Consider the following 22,207-nt stretch of genomic DNA (forward strand, 5'->3'; position numbering starts at 1 on the left):
AGTCAACAACGTGGCAACTGAGTGACATGTGTAGCGTAACAGCCAGGCCAAAATCCATAGCCTAATTTGAACGGCTGCGACATATAGGATGAGTATCCAGGTGTAGCAGGGACTCACCTGGGAGATCTCCCTGCTCTCCACCTGCCCGTTGCTGTCGCTGTCGAAGCGTCGGAACATGGCGTCGACCAGCTGCCGCCTGGCCGCCATGTTGTCTGTGTGGGCGCCGGCGGGCTGGGACCCCAGGGACCGTCGCTCGTGGAGCTCCAGGACTTTGGTCTTCATCCTGCGGTAGTCGCCCAGCCGGCAGTCATCATCTGGGGAGGAGAGGAAGAGGTGAGCTCCGGGCCTCACCTCGTCTGGACCTCCTGGTCTAAGCCTCATTGGGCAGATTATTATAATTATTCAACATTATAACATGTATAATTATAATAATTATTTATACATTTTATTCCACGGCTCTTCTCTATGCCGTGGAACTTGCATGGGCTCTTCGCAACTTCCGGCAGTGAATTATATTTGATAATTCACAGTTTCTACGTGTAATTGACCGCCGTCAAGTAAAGTGGATCTTTTGCCGTCTTTCGTACCACGCAAGTAGTCCGGTAACTTGTCAACCCCAGCGTACTCGGTTGCTAAGCGACGTCAAGGTCTTTGGCGGACTATTTCTCTGCTGATCAACACTACGAATGCTGGTAACAAATAAATTGTAAAAAGACACACCGTGTGAAGTTATTTTTTCGTTTTGGCACGTAGCTGTGTAATAAGCGGGATAATGTATAAAACGTTGCGGTCGTTATCGAAAATAAGCCCCTTCAGGGCAAAGCAAGACACCTCCGCTGCGCGTCGGTGTCCTGTTCGCCCTGTCTGGGTTTATTTTCCAGATAATGACTGCCGTTCTGTACATTTACTCTTGCATAATAACCATGTTGACCTCTGGGGGTAAAATTGTCTTTCACTCCTGAAGCCGTCCCTCCTTTCACAGCAGCTCAGATCCCTGGTGGGCCAGGATCCGGATGGACCAGGACCCTTATAGACCAGGTCCAACTGGGGATTCCTAAGTCCTCTCTCAGGTCCTCCCAGTGATTCCTGCTGACTGGAGCTCAGTCACAACAACCTAGTCGACTGAGGCTCTGTGGGGAATGAACCTTGATCTGCTCCCCGTGTTTCCTGCTCTGGAAAACACCTGAGGTGGAAAACACAGCAACAGGGCTCGGTGGTTCACAAGTGGCTCTCCAGGGGATTCACAAAAACAACATGCTAAGAAGAGAAGCACCGTGTAGCCGTGAGAGAGAGATCAAGAACGGTGACACTTCCCTGATCCTGTTAGGGCTTTCTGCTACTGATGCGCTTTTACTGGTTGAAGAGGCCAAGGCTTTGATGTTGAGTGAGATCTCTGGGGAGTCTCTGGGGTGAGGCGACACCTCAGGTTCACTCTGCGTTGACATGAGGCAACAGAACAACTGCATGGTTACAGGAAGATTCTGGAGTGAGAGCTGAGATAATCCACCTAGCATCATGTTTTCAGGATCAGCTGAGTGCCCTGAGAGGTCCTGCTGCTCCAAAGACCGGCTCCTCTACTGACCCCCTCACACTAGAAGGGTTATCTACCTGACACTAGAAGACTGTGTTGTGTTGGGGCTAGCTACCTGACACTAGAAGACTGTGTTGTGTTGGGGTTAGCTACCTGACACTAGAAGACTGTGTTGTGTTTGGGTTATCTACCTGACACTAGAAGACTGTGTTGTGTTAGGGTTATCTCCCTGACACTAGAAGACTGTGTTGTGTTAGGGTTATCTCCCTGACACTAGAAGACTGTGTTGTGTTAGGGTTATCTACCTGACACTAGAAGACTGTGTTGTGTTAGGGTTATCTACCTGACACTAGAAGACTGCGTTGTGTTAGGGTTATCTCCCTGACACTAGAAGACTGTGTTGTGTTAGGGTTATCTACCTGACACTAGAAGACTGCGTTGTGTTAGGGTTATCTCCCTGACACTAGAAGACTGTGTTGTGTTAGGGTTATCTACCTGACACTAGAAGACTGTGTTGTGTTAGGGTTATCTACCTGACACTAGAAGACTGTGTTGTGTTAGGGTTATCTACCTGACACTAGAAGACTGTGTTGTGTTAGGGTTATCTACCTGACACTAGAAGACTGTGTTGTGTTAGGGTTATCTACCTGACACTAGAAGACTGTGTTGTGTTAGGGTTATCTACCTGACACTAGAAGACTGTGTTGTGTTAGGGTTAGCTACCTGACACTAGAAGACTGTGTTGTGTTAGGGTTAGCTACCTGATACTAGAAGATGATGTTGTGTTAGGGTTATCTACCTGACCCCAGAAGATGGTGTTGTGTTACGGTAAGCCACCTGTCACTCACACACTGAGACATGCACACACTGACACGCACGCACTAAGTGGCGCACTGAGACATGCGCTGAGTGAAGCACACAACGTTGGGGATTAGACGACTATGTGGAACAAACATGAATCCAGAGAATGCCATTTAACCATAACGTTTTAATAATAATGTAATCGTCTGGCCACGCGCTGCCACTGGTTCAGTTCGGCTTCACGTCCCACGGGGAAACGTTTGACATTTGGAACGTTATTGGATTGATTCAATAGAGAGACAAACAACATGTCGACACTCACCGTCGATGTGTCTAACCCGGACCCAAACCTCCATGCAGACGTTATCCACCATAATACTGTTAATAGTATTGATACGACTGACACTGCTGATGCTTAGACACAGATGGAGGCCAGTGTTGCCAGATTGGGCCAGAGTTCCCACCCAATCTTGCAACAATGGCTCTATAGAGCGCTGCAGCCATTTTCACATATGTGTGTATTTCTTGTCTCTGCACTGAGAACTGGTGTGCTGCTGAGCGCTCGGCTGGCTCCGGTGATTGTCTCGTTGGATTTGTCTCCAACCACCATCCTAGAAACCGTTCCCCAGACCTACATTCTCATTCCCCTTAAAGCCCAAACACCCAGACGCTGGGGAAATCCTGGAAATAGCTTTTCACCACAGAGGACTTCCAAAGCAGTTTCCAAACAGATTCAACATTCTCATTAACTTGTCTGCTTGGGGTTAAGGTAACAGCTTAATTCTCTACATTCCCCTCAGACAAACACAGTCATTTCACTTCAAACATTCAGCTCTTCCTAGAAGCAGAGATTTCCTTTAACTCCTGCTACCAGTAGACATAAGAACCTCCCGTTCATACAACAGTCGACATGACACGGACCTCCTGTTCATAGGTCAGTAGACATGAGGACCTCCTCTCCATAGGTCAGTAGACAGAGGACCTCCTCAGGTCAGTAGACAGAGGACCTCCTGTTCATAGGTCAGTAGACATGAGGACCTCCTCTCCATAGGTCAGTAGACAGAGGACCTCCTGTTCATAGGTCAGTAGACAGAGGACCTCCTGTTCATAGGTCAGTAGACAGAGGACCTCCTCTCCATAGGTCAGTAGAGAGAGGACCTCCTCTCCATAGGTCAGTAGACAGAGGACCACCTCTCCATAGGTCAGTAGACAGTAGGGATGGGCAAAATGATTATTTTCCGGGAACTAGTTCTTTCAATTCAGTTCACTATAACGATTCATTCGTTTGATTCGTTCGTTTGATTCGTTCGTTACGTAGGATTACGTCATTTTTCAGGGAATCTCACAGGTGTCTGCCCCCCTCCCCGCGAGACGTCCCTGAGCATAATTTAAGCGGCTTCTAGGCTCTACCCCGCGTGAAAATCGACAAGATATACTATATATTTCAACCAAACGTCCCACCAATATTTATACCACTTGCTTACTCTCTATATTTCATTCATGGTTTTATCTTTTTTTTACTTTACATTTAATTCTTCATTATTCAGGCATTTCATGGTGATAAATAAAAAATACGAACTGCAGTTTAATATCTTTGTTTGTTCTTGAATTGACGTAGAATTGAGCAAAGACTCCTGGGATTGGGAAATGCGTTTATCCAATAAACAGATGGAGGTCAAGTCTATTTTCGGAAATGTAGGGGGATATATGAGTGACCCCACGTCGAATGGTATGACCCAAGATACGTCAGACAGAGAAAGCGCGCAAATTCGACGGTACCACCTTGTCATTTGTTTACCCAGGTGCCATGGCAACACCATTGCTACCTCTCATTGGCTGAATCTTTGCGAAAGTTGTAGACTCAATCGATATAAGGTCGCGGGGAGGCGAAGCTCTGTTCGTTTGTATATTTTATTTACGTGACCATATTTTTGTTTTATGTTAAAAAAAAAAGAATCAAAGAATCAGTTCTTCTTGTTTTGGGGAACCAGTTCTTGTCGTTCACGTTCGGGATTCGTTCGTTGTGAACGAATCGGTCGCGACCGACTCATCCCTAGTAGACAGAGGACCTCCTCTCCATAGGTCAGTTAACAGATCACCTCCTCTCCATAGGTCAGTAGACAGCGGACCTCCTCTCCATAGGTCAGTAGACAGTGGACCTCCTCTCCATAGGTCAGTAGACATGAGGCCCTCCTGTTCGTAGGTCAGTAGAGACATGTGAGGACCTCAAATGTCCTGAAGGAGGTTCTGTGAACTTGTCTGGTGGCGCTGGTTTCTCTCTGGGAGTAAGTTTCTCTCTGCTCCCAGTACTCCCAATGCTCCCAGTGTCACCACAGCCGCCTGAACGCCTCCTCTGTTATAGGATCTATTAATTATGCTAAGAAGAACACAAGAACACCGGACCAGGCTGGTCTCTGTCTACTGGTTCAATAGGTGTAACTTTCTTGGACCAGGTGTAACTCTATTGGACCAGGTGTATCTCTATTGGACCAGGTGTATCTCTGACCAGATGTATCTCTATTGGACAAGATGTCTCTCTATTGGACTAGGTGTATCTCTGACCAGGTGTAACTCTATTGGACCAGGTGTATCTCTATTGGACCAGGTGTATCTCTGACCAAGTGTAACTCTATTGGACCAGGTGTATCTCTATAGAGCTCGTAAGTTGCCATTGCTCATGGGACCTATGAGACCGAAAAAAATGAATGGGAGTCAATGGAGAGAAAGTAATTATTTTCTGATCCCAGTCTTTATATGCCCCGGATTACAGATATGTTGTTTGTGGATTTAAATGATAATTTTTCATGCAAAGAAAACTATAATTTAGCGGGTAGGAGTTTGATACGGTTAGTTTTTGTGTGGGGCGCTTTGTGGACTACAACTCCCGCTGCTCTCGACGCGTATGATATACATCACCACCACTCGCAAACAGATCCCGCAGTCGGATCATGGCTGTGTCTTTGGTGCACTTTACCACCTTCTTTAATGGAGAGCACCTTCCTTGAAAGAAGGTGGTTAAGTGCACCAAAGACACAGCCATGTTCCGATTATCATTTAAATCCACAAACAACATATGTGTAATCCGGGGCATATAAAGACTGGGATCAGAAAATAATTACTTTCTCTCCATTGACTCCAATTCATTTTTTTCGGTCTCATAGGTCCCATGAGCAATGGTGACTTACGAGCTCTATTGGACCAGGTGTATCTCTATTGGACCAGGTGTATCTCTATTGGACCAGGTGTATCTCTGACCAGGTGTAACTCTATTTGACCAGGTGTATCTCTGGAGGAGAGATGACATTTACTGGACCAATAAGAGCCAGCGGTTTGATGTGTGACGACTTTCGGTTTCCTATTTTACAACGCTAAAGTTTTCTGACAATAATAAAACAAAAACAACTCCATAAGTAAAAAAAACAAAAAAAAAACAAGGCACGAAGACAACACCCCTCCATCTGTCATTCATATCAGGACGCTGATCAGGATTCAGTTTGTTTCTCGTCAGACTCTCTCTGCTCTGTCTGCTCACCGCAGAAACATCTCCTAGATATGGAGTCATTATCCACATGGAGAGATGAACGTAATTTCATTTCACATCATAAGTCCTCATTTAGAAATGTTCCCAGATCCAAACCAGCCCCCATCCCCCCCCCCTCCTGGATGGGGTGCAGCTGAAACCTGCAGGGAGTCCTCCTCTCAACTGCTCCACCAAGAAGAGCTTTTATTTTGAATTATTTATGTAGACACAGCAGACCGGAGCCGAGCTGGGAGCCGGCCCCAACCAGACACACCTCCTCTCTCTCCTCTCCTCTCCCTCCTCTCACTCTCTCTCCTCTCCCTCCTCTCCCTCCTCTCCCTCCTCTCCTCCCCTCTCTCTCCTCTCCCTCCTCTCACTCTCCCTCCTCTCCCTCCTCTCCTCTCCCTCCTCTCCCTCCTCTCACACTCCTCTCCTCTCCCTCCTCTCCTCTCCCTCCTCTCCCTCCTCTCACACTCCTCTCCTCTCCCTCCTCTCCTCTCCCTCCTCTCCCTCCTCTCACACTCCTCTCCTCTCCCTCCTCTCCCTCCTCTCCTCTCCCTCCTCTCACACTCCTCTCCTCTCCCTCCTCTCCCTCCTCTCCTCTCCCTCCTCTCCTCTCCCTCCTCTCCCTCCTCTCCCTCCTCTCACACTCCTCTCCTCTCCCTCCTCTCCCTCCTCTCCTCTCCCTCCTCTCCCTCCTCTCCCTCCTCTCCTCTCCCTCCTCTCCCTCCTCTCACACTCCCTCCTCTCCCTCTCCTTTCCTCTCATCTCCTCTCCCTCTCCTTTCCTCTCATCTCCTCTCCCTCCTCTCACTTCTCTCCTCTCCCTCTTCTCCCTCCTCTCCCTCTCCCTCCTCTCACTCTCCCTCCTCTTCCTCCTCTCCTCTCCCTCCTTCCAAGTAATGAATCACAGGTTACCTATTCACCCTCCTCCCAAAGCCCTCGACAGAACATCACGAGTTCACAGCCATGAGCTGGAGTAAATAAACGACTGGACACAGAGCTTGATACATGAGCTGTAGTTAATAAAGGACTGGAAACAGAGCTTCATACATGAACTGGAGTTAATGAAAGATTGGACAGAGCTTCATACATGAGCTGGAGTTAATAAAGGACTGGACAGAGCTTCATACATGAGTGAGGTCTTCAGGTCCTAGGAGGACATGCAGACTCTGGCGCCACGGCGACCCCGCGGGCGGCCACGCCCCCTGGCAACCTCAGATTTCAGAGGACCCAGAGACACCTGCGGTTGCCGCTGAGTGGTCGCCGTGGAAACGGCCCCTCGGGTCATGGTGGAGGGGAGGGGTCGGTCTGTAAACAGGTGATCAGCAGGCAGCCGGGCCTCGCTGGGCGTCGGGGGGCTCGTTAGCGGGACCACGGGGTGTGGGTGAGGAGGGGGTGTGGGGGGAGTAAGGGTGAGCCCCAGCGAGACCCCCACCCAGCAGACCGACGCCTCGCACGTCACCTGACCCAGAGCTCGTTAGCACTAATTGGCCGCTTGCCTCTCTTGAGGGTGGGCGCATATTATGGGATGCAGCAGAGAGCATCTCTATCGCTGAGGAGACGGTGAACTTTAAAATTAAAATGATACGCAAGGAGGAGCAGACTTCAGACTGTTGATGTGTTTACTAGGGATCAGGGGAGCCCCCACGCTGGAGACACACCCTCCTGCTGGGGGCCCTGCTGGGGCTCAGACTCAGAGCAGAGAGCTGGATCTCTCCTGGAGGACGGTGTTCACTAGCGACCCCAGACCTCATCAATAATCACCCAGCGGGGGTTTGATGATGACTAGTTTGCATGTTTTTTTCCCGCCTGCTGACTGGAGAACACGTCTCGTGCTGACATTCAAACATGTCCGGTGTCAGATGGCTGTGGCCTCATGTGACACAACATGTTAGACAACATGGTACACAACATTTTCTGCACACATCATGTCGATGTTTCCTAGCCTGAGGGTGTTCTGTGCACTCTGTGGCCACATGATGAGGTCATCGTGATGAGGTCCCCGTAATGAGGTCATCATGATGAGGTCACCACGGTGAGGTCATGAGAACCTTTGACCCTAGGATGAACCACCTAGTGATGACCTTTGACCCTGTAATCACCCCAAATTAGCTCGGGTTCTCAAACCGGTTCCGTTCAGGATTCAAGGAACCTACTCTCCAGCAGACCCGCCGGTCTCCACCGGTTCTGAGCAGAACCGTTACTCGAGATGATAGGCTGAGAACGAGGACACGCCCACTGCTGGTAACACTACCAGATGATAGGCTGAGAACGAGGACACGCCCACTGGTGGAACCGCGCCCATATGATAGGCTGAGAACGAGGACACGCCCACTGGTGATAACGATACCAGATGATAGGCTGAGAACGAGGACACGCCCACTGGTGGAACCGCGCCCATATGATAGGCTGATGCTGCGTTCGAGTATTCTCTGCGAACCGACTCGGATCTCGGATCTGACGCCACGCCCACACTTCAAGCGTTTTATTATTCGTCGTTGGAGGAAAACATGGACGCCACCCGGAAAGCTGTCGCGGTAGCATTGGCAGAGGACCAGGCGTTTCAAAATAAGTAAGCTATAGGCCATAGGCAGAGATACGGACGCAGTAAGGTATTGCAGTAATACGAGTGATTGAAATTGCCATTTAAACCACCAAAGTGGTCCAAGCACAATAAAAATAGTTCATACTTCAAGTGAAATGGGCGCAGCCATCTTGAATTCTGTCTCGGAATTTTGCTCGGTCACCACTGAGTTCAACCGAGATGGCGAGTTCGCCGTCCGAGGAAAAGGGCCGTGTTTGTGCGTGTCGCTAGGCAACGTCCTCGGACCTCCGAGACGGATGGATATTAAAACGCAGCATGAGAACGAGGACACGCCCACTGGTGGTAACGATACCAGATGATAAGATGAGAACGAGGACACGCCCACTTGTGGTAACGCTACCAGATGATAGGCTAGGGATGAGGCCACCCCCAGACAGACAGGTGTTTAGACAGACAGGTGTTCAGACGGACAGGTGTTCCTACCAGACAGACAGGTGTTCAGACAGACAGTTGTCCTACCAGGGCACAGACAGGCGTGCAGACAGACAGGTGTCCTACCAGGGCACAGACAGGCGTTCAGACAGACAGGTGTTCAGACAGACAGATGATCAGACAGACAGGTGTCTTACCAGGACACACAGGCGTTCAGACAGACAGGTGTTCAGACAGACAGATGTTCAGACAGACAGGTGTCCCTACCAGAGGACAGACAGGTGTTCAGACAGACAGGTGTTGAGACAGGTGTCCTACCCTTGTAGAAGCAGTCCTGGCTGTGTGTGATGGTGATGTGGGCGTGGGTGAGACAGGCCGCCCGGTGCAGCTCGCAGTGGTTCCGGTACAGCGTCCCATCGGAGCCGCAGACGGGCTTGTAGTGCGGCCGGCAGCGCTCCAGACAGCCGCAGGTCGCGGGCCCGCCCCCCGGGGGGGCCACGCAGTGCCGACCTAGCCCGCACGACTGCTGCTCACACGGCCCGCCGTAACCCTGGGGACCTGCGGACACAGGGTCACCATGGAGACCTCATCAGCCTCATCACCAAGGACACAGGGTTACCATGGAGACCTCATCAGCCTCATCACCAAGGACACATGGTTACCATGGAGACCTCATCAGCCTCATCAACACGGACACAGGGTCACCATGGAGACCTGATGAGCCTCATCACCACGGACACAGGATCACCATGGAGACCTGATCAGAGGAAGACCTCTTCTGATAGGTCGGCACAGGGAGGAAAGGTTTTCAATTGCATGGTACAGAAGATTACTGTAAAGGAACACCGAGGACAAGATCGATGGAGATGATGACGATAAGAGAAATATGGGGGAGAGAGAGATAGAGAGTCAGAGAGACAGAGAGAGAGGGAGAGAGAGAGAGAGAGAGAGAGAGAGAGGCAGAGAGAGAGAGGCAGAGAGGCAGAGACGGAGAGACGGAGAGAGAGAGAGAGAGAGAGAGAGAGAGAGAGAGAGAGAGAGAGTGACAGAGACAGAGACAGAGACAGAGAGAGAGACAGAGAGACAGAGAGAGAGATGCAAAGAGGCAGAGAGGCAGAGAGAGGGAGATAGAGAGAGAGAGTTCTGGTGTTGTTGAGCAAGCAGGAAACACGATAAGCACTTAAGGCCCATATCAGGATTAAATGTGTCTGCTGCTCCGGTACTGGGATCAGGTTTAGTGAAGACATCCCGGTACTGGGAACAGTATCAGAGGTGCAGAGGAGGAGGAGGAGGAGGTGAGGAGGAGTGGAGTCGTTTTCAGACTAGATTGTTACTCGTAGCTCCTCCCCGCCCCCAGCCCTGTTTGTCCATTCTGTGTTTTCCACCTAATTGATTAACCTAACTAATCAGTCGTTAGGTGATTGATTGGTGGGGATGTAGCGGCACCCAGCCTGGTGTGGTCCAACTGACCAGAACACATCCACCACCAGCAGCCTGGTCCTATTGACCAGAACACATCCTACTGACCAGAACACATCCACCACCGGCAGCCTGGTCCTACTAACCAGAACACATCCTACTGACCAGAACACATCCACCCCCACCAGCCTGGTCGTACTGCCAGCTCCGGTCTCTCCTCTCTATGAGGATCTATTTGTGGTCTCTCTTCGGTGGGTGATGGCTACTTAAGGTCTAAATGTTTGATGACTTCTCCTCCGCCACGATGAGTCCATCATGGAGTCGCTCTCTGACTCATGAAGACACAGGAGCCAGAAGAACAAATCAGAGAGCGAGAGAGAGAGAGAGAGAGAGAGAGAGAGAGAGAGAGAGAGAGAGAGAGAGAGAGAGAGAGAGAGAGAGAGAGAGAAGGAGAGAGATCTCATAATACATACTTTACAGTAGACGACAGAGGACTCATTAACCCAATCTCTTTATGAGGAGTGTTTCACTCCTTTAGTCGAGGCTTCCTGCTGCTGAGCCTTCCTGGGGTCTTCTGACAGCAGCTCATTACTCCATGAGTTATTAGTCCAGTTCTGATCCTGTGAGGCACTAAGCCCTCGAGTCTATAGAGAACTCATCTGCAATCACATCAGACCCATTTACAATCTGAATGAGAGCATCAAAGGTCTGTTAAATGTTTCAGTCCACTGAGGTGGGCCATGGTTTTGTCTGTCTGTCTGTCTGTCTGATCCAGGAAGTTATGTTCTAGAGAAGGAACAAGGCCCAGAGCACCAGATCAGCCTGTGCTAGAGCAGGGAAGAGACTTCAGGAAGCAGACTTCACACCTCTGTAGTTTTCCCCTGACAGCTGGTTTCCCTGAGCTGTTCACCCTCCAGAACCTGGCCTGACCTTACTCCATCATGGGAGGAATCATAAGATACATGTCTTCAAGTAGTTGCTACTTAAGAGTGCTGCTAATCAAGCGTATAAAGATAACTAAAGGCCAGCTAGCTGTCTACTAACTTGGGGTTCAACTCAAAAGGCATCCTGCGTGTATAAAGATGTATGTAGCAGTAGAGCTAGCTAGTAGCTAGATTCAGCTAGCTGCAGCTAACTCTGGGGTTAAACTCTAAAGCAGGGGTGCCCAACCAGTCGATCGCGGTCTACCAGTAGACCGCCGACAGATCCCAAGTCAACCGCGAGGGGTGAAGAAGAAAAAAAAAACAAATAAAAAAAAAAAAAGATATATATATATATATATATATATATTTGCGCGGGACATATACGCACGGTAGCGCATGCGCTGTCAACAGCAGTTGAAAGCCGTCAACAGTAGTTACGCACTCCTAAACGTTGGCATGGCTGAGGGGAAACGAGCTAAGACCTACCATTTTCACCCTGAGTGGGAGGAAGATTATTGATTATTGTTGAGAAGGTGCCGTGCGCAGACGGAATGAAACCCCCACTGAAGTCCGTAGGTTCAAGATACAACCTGTAGAATGTTAGTGTATTTTAGTGTCTCTCTTTTGTTCACATTTCTAGTCTAGGAACAGGCCAGGGCCTCTCATACTGATACAAGGTGTTCTCTCCAACATTCTGCCATTGTTATGTCTCAACAAGGTTGAACCGACCTGGTCCTCCGGGACATAGCCAGGGCCAGATACCTTATCAAGGCTGAGAGTGCGTCTGTTCACGTGTTATTCATGTATCCCCTTTTTGTATAATACTCGCCCCAACCCTTTGGTTCGAGGAGAAGAGGGTTCGACAGCCAAGGAACAAGTCATCAAACGGCTCCTCAATGGGTCCACTATAGATTATTCAACCCAAGTCTGTATCTCGCTGTATTACATCCTGGAATAAACCATCTATTCAACCCTCTGATCCTGAACCTGTCAAGTTGCTTTGATTTCGACTTCAAGAATTACTACTACGACTGAAAATACACAACGCAGAGTCTGTCCGAACAGTTTAGAAATAAGCTGAAATCGAACAAACCCCCCCCCCCCCCCCCCCCCCCGCTTGAAGGTAGGTTTGCAATGTTGACACTAGGCTGGTGGATCTCGGGAGGTTGGCTACTTGAAAAGTAGATCTTGGGTCAAAAAAGGTTGGGCACCCCTGCTCTAAAGGCATCCTGCATATATAAAGCTGTATGTAGCAGTAGAGCTAGCTAGTAGCTATAGCTAGTATCAGCTAGCTGTCTCCTAACTCTTGGGTTAAACTCTAAAGTCATCCTGCGTGTATAAAGCTGTATGTAGCATTAGAGCTAGCTAGTAGCAGCTAGCTGTCTGCTAACTCTGGGGCTAAACTCTAAAGGCATTCTGTGTGTATAAAGCTGCATGTAGCAGTAGAGCTAGCTAGCGGTCCGCTAACTCTGCTGTTAAACTGCTGTTAGAAACAGAGAATAAATCAGAGCCACACGTCTCAGGATCACAGGAGAGAACAGAACAGAATGTAAACCATTATGTCTGGTCCCTAAAACATTCATCATCCTCAACTCGCTGTAAAACTCTCCAATTCCAGCAATTGTACAACTGGGGGTCATGAATATTCAGCAAATGCAAATATTGACTTCTCTAGTGCACAGCGGCTCAGCGGCAGTGGCTTCACACCGCTGGTTCACATCTCAAACAGGAACTCCTCGTTAGGAACCCGTCCCTCAGGGCGCAACGAAGGAGTAGACCTTTAACCAGCTCACGGACGGTACTGGGAGCAGACCTCCCATCACACCTCAGCCTCCTGTCGGATGGGACCGGCTGGTGGATGTGATGTCACAAATCACCAGGGAACCGCCCACCTCTCTGTCCCTCTCTCCCAGAGACTCGCGACCAATCAGACCCCCAGACCCGGTCCCTCAGACCCCCAGGTCCTCCGCCACAAGACCCTCACCCTGACCCCGATCCCTCAGACCCCAGCCCCCCTGGTCCCTGGCTGGTCCAGGGGGGTCTGGGACCCCTTCAGGGTGCTGGGTCCCAGCCTCCACTCCCTGGTGCAGCTCGGGGCCCGGTTTCCCAAAACCTTCTTAAAGCCTTCTTTAAGGCCTGATTCCACCGGACGCGTTACGGCAGCGTTACGGCAGCGTTACGGCTGCGGCACGTCTTGGCCGCGGTCACCACAGCAGATAGGTTCCGCTCTAATCAATGAGACCATTTCCACCGGGCGCGGCTGCGGAACGTCTCAGCAGCGTCCCAGGAGCGGCTCGCCGTGCCGCAGCGCTATCATCCGTAGCATTTCTATTTTTGCCGCAAGCAGTTGCTGAACCGCGTCATTTTCAACAGAGCAGATCGAGCAGGGCAGGAAGTGAAAAAGTAAAAGCCATAGAGCATCCGGTCAATTTTCAAAGTAAAACACAATACTCAGCTCATGTAGCCTATCACAACTTCACATCAACATTATTACGCCATGACCGGTGGCACCAGGTCAGCAGTCAATCAATCAAAGGGTCTCAGAGGGTCGGCAACAAGGACGACGAGAGACTCATTGTCGAAGTTCAGCAACATGAAGTCATTTATGTACCAAATCATCCTTTTTATAAGGGCAATGGCCGGAAGGACAAAGCGTGGCATTTAATTGCAGTCGTTTTGATAGTGGAAGTTGAGTACATTAGGTTTAGGATTATCGCGTGATCTCGTGATCTCGCGTGAATACGGCTGGCTCGCAAGGCAGCATTGCACTGCCGTAACGCGCCTGGTGGAAATGCAAGCAGGGCAGAGTCGCAGCCGTTCCGTGCCGCAGCCGTAAGGCCGATCCATAACTCTGGATCTTGACGAAAATCGTCCGTCGCCCCAAACGTTGCCCCCGGAACTACCCTTCATACCTTTGTCTGGTTTCAGCGTTGTTATGGATGTTACGCAATAAATACTCTAGAGGGCAGTGACTGTCGTTTCACAAATTAACGGCATCGACAATCGCAAATATGACATCTGTAGAGATGATTTTGCTTTGCGTCATCCGAAATCGGCAAAAGAAAGTGCAAAAAGTGTGCGGTGGCATGTGACACCCCTCACCAACCTGCAGATAATTTCCTCAAAATGTTGTTAAATGACCAGTTACAACTCATTGCCAAAGCAGGGGAACAATAACAATAAACAATAAAATAAAAATGTCAGGTATATAGTATAATATAAGTACAAAACGTCAAATACAACATATATATATATATATATATATATATAATATACATATCAGATATTATACTACTCTATCTATTTTCACGAATGGTCTGACTTTTGACTCTATACTGCCGCCTCGATTTCCGGTGGTATTGCTCCGGTTCTCCCGGAGCACTCCGGATTCGTAAGCTCAGAGGCGACGGACTCATTTACGGACGAAACACCTCCGGGACCGGACGAAACGGTCCGTATCCGTATTTACCGTAGGGTGTGAATGGGTCTTTAACGCGGCCTTAACGCGTCCGGTGGAATCCCCGCGTTACGTCATTCGTAACCTCTATTTTAAGTTCTACCTTAACATTTCGCGTGTTTCCCGAAACCTTCTTTGCTATGAATCTCTTTCGTACGTCGTTCGTTGGTACGGTTGGTCTGAAGCGCTCATAGAACTTTCTTAGCTCTACCCGTAGTGATGTTTCAGCTCCTGACACTAGCCACCGCAAATGTACAGTAATCTTTAGAAGTCCCCGTTGCGCATGGAACTGCCACATTGGCAGTGTTGTGTTTCACCAATGGTTGTAAGTAATTCATGAAGAAAATAATTGCTGGAAACACACAAGCACAAAGAAAATGTGCATGCATTTCATCACAAGGCTAAGCTTTAGCCTATTCAACATCAGAAGTAGCCTAGGTATAGTGTCATTTAATTAGCCCATTTAGGCCTAGGTAGCAGGATAGATATGCAGGATAGCAGGATAGGCAAATTTTTTAATTGTTCATTCCAAGTTTGCATCCATAGCCAATTGAGGCCTAATGAAACGGCATGTTTGAATTAAGGATTGTAATTAAGGATGCAATTGCCTCAATCTCCTCTGCTGTTTCTATATTTTCGATATATTTTTTAAATCAGTGTAGGCTATGCTAGTATGTTCGCCCATAGTTAAATAAATGTTTAGGCCTCCTAGAAGGATTTCGAGCAATGTTTTATTCGCAGAGACTGAAATAATTTTAACAACGCTGTCATACACCTGCGCATGAAATGGAAAATCCAACTCTGAGCAATCTATTTCAGCACATTCGTTCTTGACAGCGCCGTGTATGAACGCAACCTGGTCTCACAGGAATCCGTGAAATGACTACGGACGAATAACTCGAAATCCGTGGACACATCACGGAAACACGCCGATTTCCGTGATGTGGCCACGGAATTCGCTCCAATGCAAGTTAATGACGCTGATGTTCCGTGGCTCACACACGGATCCCCGTTTCAACGAGCGAGTCAACCATGGGTGCTTAACTCAAAACCCGGGGTGGTCTCACTGAAACACTTAAATTGTCCTTGTTGTGTCCACGGAAGTTGCTCCAATGCAAGTAAATTACAATGATATTCTGTGGCACACACACAGATTCCCGTTTCAATCTGTGTGTGTGCTCCCGTTTCAATCTGTGTGCGTGCCACATTTGACCACAGCGGGGGCTTAACTCAAAATCCATGGTGGTCTGACGGAATCACTTCAATTGTCCGTGATGTGGCCACGGAATTTGCTCCAATGCAAGTAAATGACACTGTTATTCCGTGGCTCACACACAGATATCGGCCTGTTTCCGTGATGTGGCCACGGATTTCGAGTTAAGCGTCCGACCGTAGTCATTTCACAGATTCCTGTGAGACCACGTTGATGAACGACGTAAGGAGTCTTTCCTTAAGAAGACTCCTAAGAGACCGTTCGGGAACCACGCCTATAGACACTTTGATAAGTCTAAATGTAGGAGTGCTTGTAGCGCGCTAAGGTGGACATTATCGGGAAACCAGGCCCTGCCCACTGGGTTCAAGGCCTCCTCCTGTACTCAGAGCTCCGCCTCTGCTCTCTCTTCTGTATTCATGCCTTCACAGCTTCTTGACAAACTCCCAGCGAGGCGCAGCGTTCAGTGACCCCTGGGCGGGTTATATTTAGCCTGGCTGGGAGCTTGCAGCCTTGATAGAGGCTCCCTGTGTGACTAACTTCATTAACACGTACAGTATGGGAGACATTAGTAATTAAAGTGGGATGAGACAGCACACACTGCAGGGAGCCATGCCATTGTCCCTGCTACAGTTCTCCTCCCTCCTCCAATTCTCTTCTCCCTTTCTCTCCTCCTCTTCTTCCTCCTCTGCCATCTCATGTCTCATGCCATCTCTTTCCTCTCTCCTCTCTCCACTCCTCTCCTCTCCACTCTCCCCCTTCTCCTGCTCTCTACTCTCCTCTCTCTCTCCTCTCTCCACTCTCCTCCCCCCTCTCCTCCTCTCTCTCCTCTGCCCTCTCCTCCTCTCTCTCCTCTGCCCTCTCCTCCTCTCTCCACTCCTTCTCTCTCCTCTCTCCACTCTCCTCCTCTCCTCTCCCCTCTCCTCCTCTCTCTCCTCTCTCCACTCTCCTCTCCTCCTCTCTCCTCTCCCCTCTCCTCCTCTCTCTCCTCTCTCCAATCTCCTCATCTCCTCTTCTCTTCTCTCCTCTCCCCTCTCCTCCTCTCTCTCCTCTATCCACTCCTCTCCTTTCCACTGTCCTCCTCTATCCTGCTCTCCCCTCTCCTCCTCCTTAAGGATTTGAATGTTCCTCTTGTGTGGGGAGATATTTGTTGATACATGAGTGGGCTGCAAGCGAACATGTGGTTGTGTAAAATAACCGCACAATAGAATATGTAGGAGAACCCTTCTTCATTTTGGGTTTAGCAATCAAAGTTGAAAATGAAAATTTAAGTCCCACAGAAAATTGCCTTATGTATTGTAAACCCGTGGAAATCTTTCTCTCTTTTCTTGTGCAAATAACATCACAGCTCCTCAAATCTTTCATGTACACTTTGAAACTCTCTAGTCGTCGTGAGAAGGGGAGGATGCAGTATTTATGGAGAGGAGGAAGATCTGCTGAACGCCTCGTTTCAAACCTATTCTAGGTTCATATCGATACATTATTCATCACTTCATAATGGACATGCTCCAAAGTATGGGATTCTCTGACATAACCAACCAAGGAAGGGATTGCTTGGTTAGGGTTCATGGGGAAGCAATGCATCATGGGATACGTCCATGGTATAAACCCCAGAGTCGTCTTTTTGGGAAGTAACGGTTCATGACATGTAGGTCTTTGCCCCTCATGGAGGACCAGGTCTTTGTCCCTCATGGAGTGATGAGGCTCAGGTGATGAGGCTCTGGTGACGCGGCTCTGTTAACGAGGCTCTGGTAACGAGGCTCTGGTAACGAGGTTCTGTTAACGAGGCTCTGGTAATGAGGCTCTGTTAACATGGCTCTGGTAACGAGGCTCTGGTAACGAGGCTCTGGTAACGAGGCTCTGGTAACGAGGCGCTGGTAACGAGGCGCTGGTAACGAGGCGCTGGTAACGAGGCTCTGGTAACGAGGCTGTTAACAAGGCTCTGTTAACAAGGCTCTGGTAACGAGGCGCTGGTAACAAGGCTCTGGTAACGAGGCGCTGGTAACGAGGCTCTGGTAACGAGGCTCTGGCAACGAGGCTCTGGTAACGAGGCTCTGTTAACGAGGCTCTGGTAATGAGGCTCTGTTAACGAGGCTCTGGTAATGAGGCTCTGTTAACGAGGCTCTGGTAACGAGGCTCCAGTAACGAGGCTCTAGTAAGGAGGCTCTGGTAACGAGGCTGTTAACGAGGCTCTGTTAACGAGGCTCTGGTAACAAGGCTCTGTTAACGAGGCTCTGTTAACGAGGCTCTGGTAACGAGGGGCTGTTAACGAGGCTCTGTTAACGAGGCTCTGGTAACGAGGCTCTGGTAACGAGGCTCTGGTAACGAGGCTCTGGTGATAAGATTAAGCCAGTGATGGACTGAAGACGAGGAAACAGGAAGACTTACTGTTAATCCTGAGTGCAGCAGAGGTCCCGTCCTACAAGGGAGAAGAAAGAACAATGCTTAGAACTCGGACTCATAACAAACTACATCAACATCAGTGAGGTTCAACCACAGGCCCACGTCAGGTGATCATGTGATGAACTCATTAGAGCTAAGCCTGGTTCACCAGGGTCAGAGGTCACAGGTCAGGTCTGGTCACTCGTAGGTAAGTCCACGGCAACACACTCCACCTGAAAGACGCCACAGGGCTCCTCAGACCGGACGCAGGGTGTTGGGATGTATTGTGTATTTGTGACACATTGACTGGTCTCTTCTGCCATGCAGGAGGGCTCCTGAGGGTGTGTGCAGCCTGACCAGCCCCAGAGTCAAGTCGGACCAGTCAACAATCCACACACGGCCCCTGGGTGGTGCTGGACTGGGTGGTGCTGGACTGGGTGGTGCTGAACTGGGTGGTGCTGGACTGGGTGGTGCTAGACTGGGTGGTGCTAGACTGGGTGGTGCTAGCCCTGATGCTGCTAGCCCTGATGCTGCTAGCAACAAGGCTGCTAGCGCCGGTGCTGCTAGCGCTGAGGCTGCAAGTCCTAAGGCTGCGAGCCCTGAGCCTGCTAGCGCTGTTGTTGTGTTTTAATAGGAGAGCTGGGGGACCCCAAGCAGAGCTCCGCCTCTGGATGTCTGGAGGCTCCTCCCCCTCGCGGTTGGTGTATCTGGTGTTGATGTTGACAATGTGTCAGGGGAGATAGGGATAATAATCGTTATGGCATCGGTTTAAATAAGGCTTTCCCTTCTCAAGGATTACATTGATCTCTTCTGTCAGTCTGGTTTTTTCTCTGTACTGAGGATCCACTGCATGGTTAGTGGGGGGTTGGTTAGTGGGGGGTTGGTTCGTGGGGAGTTGGTTAGTGGGGGGTTAGTTAGTGGGGGGTTAGTTAGGGCTGAGGGGACAGGGGCTGGTGGTTAGTGCGAGGTTGGTATGGGGTTAGCAGGGACGGCTGGTATAAATGGGCTAACAGGGCTAAGCCCTCCCTACCTTTTACAGTAAAAATGAAAAAATATTATTAAAAACCTTAGAACATATAATAACCCAACATGACGTTACAAGTGTGCAGAGAAAGTGGCCCCTCAGTCCCAGCTGCATTTCAGCGACAGGCAGTAACAATAAGGTTCTCTAAGGAATCGGAAATGATCAAATTTTATGTTGCATACAACATTGCCAAAGAGGAGTTGCCATTCAACAAATTTAAATCCGAAATTATTCTCATGAAGAAAAATGGATTAGACGTCAACCCGACGTATAGCAATGAGATGGCATGTGCACAATTCATTGCGATAATAGGCGACACCTTAAAGCAAAAGACAGCTGCGGACGTCGGAAACGCCACATACATGTCCTTCATGATTGACGGCGACACAGACGTCTCTACCAAAGAGTGTGTGTGATCGTCTACAGCCGCATTTTGCGCAAAGGGAGACCGGTCAACATTTTAATTGTTTAATACTTTAAGCACAAAAAAAGTTTTATTTTACTTAATGGTTTAGTTCGAAATGTTCAATTTCAGCTCAGCGAAGCACTTTAAACACCTTATTTTTCTTTTTATTTATAATTGTGCTTCAAATAAAGACACGCATTTCTCTACACCTTATTCTTGTTTAAAAATCATTCACATTATATGAAAGTTATGAACAGAGATATAAAGATGACCTCATGGCGTCTGGAGCCCTGTGAAGTATTGATAAATGTAATGCATTCGTTAGCCCACCCCCACAAAATCACCACCAGCCAACTGGTGGTTAGTGGTTAGCAGGGGGTTGGTTCGTGGTTGCTGGTTAGAATCCCTGATCTCCCATCAGAGCTTTGTGGTTTAGGAGGAGCAGGCAGGAGAGATGGCAGACTGCTTTGCATAAAGCTCACACCTGATTGGCTGGAGGAGAGAATTACCCAGAAGCCCTCGGAAGCTCCAGCTCTGAGAGTTAGACAACAGGATGATCACCTGACCAGAATGACTGGATGGTCTCTCTCTCTCTCTCTCTCTCTCTCTCTCTCTCTCTCTCTCTCTCTCTCTCTCTCTCTCTCTCTCTCTCTCTCTCTCTCTCTCTCTCTCTCTCTCTCTCTCAGATTAGTGTTAATCTAGATTTGCTCCATCCAGGCTGATCTGTCCTGTCCTCCATTTTGTCCTGTCCTCCCCCTCCTCAGGGTCTGAGAGCTCCCCACAGAACTGTCTGTCTGTCTGCTGTCTCTAGAGCAGCCTTCATGATGAAGGGGTTGTTGCTAGAGCTTCACGATGAAGGGTTGTCTCTAGAGCTTCATGATGAAGGGTTGTCTCTAGAGATTCACGACGAAGAGCTGTCTCTAGAGCTTCATGTCCATGATGATCTCTAGACCCAAGATGATCTCTAGACCCAATGGGCATGACGCCACATGGCCTATCATGGGAATCAGGGGAAGCAGGGGTTATTAATCTTCATGTAACCGGGGAGTTCTTAGGGTAGTTTGAGAAGTTGGGACACACTCGAAACAGAAATATTAAAATATTAATAACAAGAAGCTGAGCTCTGAACAGAAATCTAGTTTGCTATGGAACTCCCTAAGCTGGGTTCAAGTGGATGAGATGAGCCTCTCTATCTCTCTCTCCCTATCCCCTGCTCTATCTCCCTCTCTCTTGGTTTATCCCTCTATCCTCGCTCTCCCTCTCTCTCTTCATCCCTCTATCTGCCCATCTCTCTATCCTCTCTCCATCCTCTCTCCATTCTCTCTCTCTCTCTCTCTCTCTCTCTCTCTCTCTCTCTCTCTCTCTCTCTCTCTCTCTCTCTCTCTCTCTCTCTCTCTCTAAGAGCCTTGCGATTGGAGGGATCATGACCCAAAGTGCAATATTTCACTGTTGGTACCCGGAGAGAAGAGACAGGCGGAGGAATGGAGAGAGTTTACCTCCGCTCGCCCCTCTCTCCCCTCTCTCCCCTCTCTCCCCTCCCTCCCCCCACCCCCTCCCTCCCCCTACACCCTCTCTCCCCTCTCTCCCTTTTCTCCCCTCTCATCCCTCTCTCCCCTTTCTCCCCTCTCTCCCCTTTCTCCCCTCTCGCCCCTCACATCCCTCTCGTCCCTCTCACCCCTCTCTCCTCTTTCTCCCCTCTCGCCCCTCACATCCCTCTCGTGCCTCTCTCCCCTTTCTCCCCTCTCGCCCCTCTCGTCCCTCTCGTGCCTCTCTCCCCTCTCTCCCCTCTCTCCCTTTTCTCCCCTCTCGCCCCTCTTGTCCCTCTCTCCCCTCTCTCCCCTCTCTCCCCTCTCTCCCCTCTCTGATGAGAGGAGAGGAGATGAGATCGGAGGTCCTGGTCTTAAGGTAAGGATATTCATCTGCTCTGTCATGTCCTTCTGACTGAACACCCGCTTATCAGGCTAAACACTCATCCCTCTCTCTCTTCCTCTCTCTCTCTCCCTGCCTCCCTCCTCCCCCCTCCCCCCTGCTGTGGTCTGTTATCTCCCTCCTTGAGGGGGGGCCTCCCTCCTCCCTCCTCCCCCCTCCTCCCCCCTGCTGTGGTCTGTTATCTCCCTCCTTGAGGGGGGGCCTCCCTTCTCCTCCCTCCTCCCCCTTGCTGTGGTCCGTTATCTCCCTCCTTGAGGGGGGCTCTGTGCATGTTGAGTGTCTCGTTGGCCAGCAGGGGGGCCGTGTTTACCTGCCAGCAGCAGCCCGGCCTCATGGGAAACATCATGTGACGGGTTGCTGCCGCTGCTGTCTCCCCCGCCTCCCCTGTCTCCCCCGCCTCCCCCACATCACTCTAATTGATCCATCAAGCAGAAATCCTATGCAGAGCGCAGCTTGCGCCAACGTCCAACTACTCAAAACCCATCACAGCCTTAAAGGTCCCATGACATGTAGCCAAGTGTGAGTGTGATTAGCCTAACAAGCCGTTTTGAAAATCCCCTTATGACATCACAAGTGGGCGTGTCCACCTAGATGTGTGAGGGGATGATTTTCAAAACGGCTTGTAA

General features: G+C 49.6%; 1 protein-coding gene across 1 annotated transcript in view; it reads right to left on the reverse strand.

Moving 5' to 3' along the window:
- fstl5 (follistatin-like 5) overlaps positions 1-22,207 on the reverse strand; it is a 47,564-nt gene that overhangs the window by 19,724 nt on the left and 5,633 nt on the right. The window contains 3 exon segments of the mRNA XM_060062395.1: positions 118-314; positions 9,150-9,389; positions 18,229-18,259. Of these exon segments, the coding sequence (XP_059918378.1) occupies positions 118-314; positions 9,150-9,389; positions 18,229-18,259 (468 nt within the window).

The sequence above is a fragment of the Gadus macrocephalus genome, chromosome 10 (assembly GCF_031168955.1).
Source record: "Gadus macrocephalus chromosome 10, ASM3116895v1".
Lineage (NCBI taxonomy): Eukaryota > Metazoa > Chordata > Actinopteri > Gadiformes > Gadidae > Gadus > Gadus macrocephalus.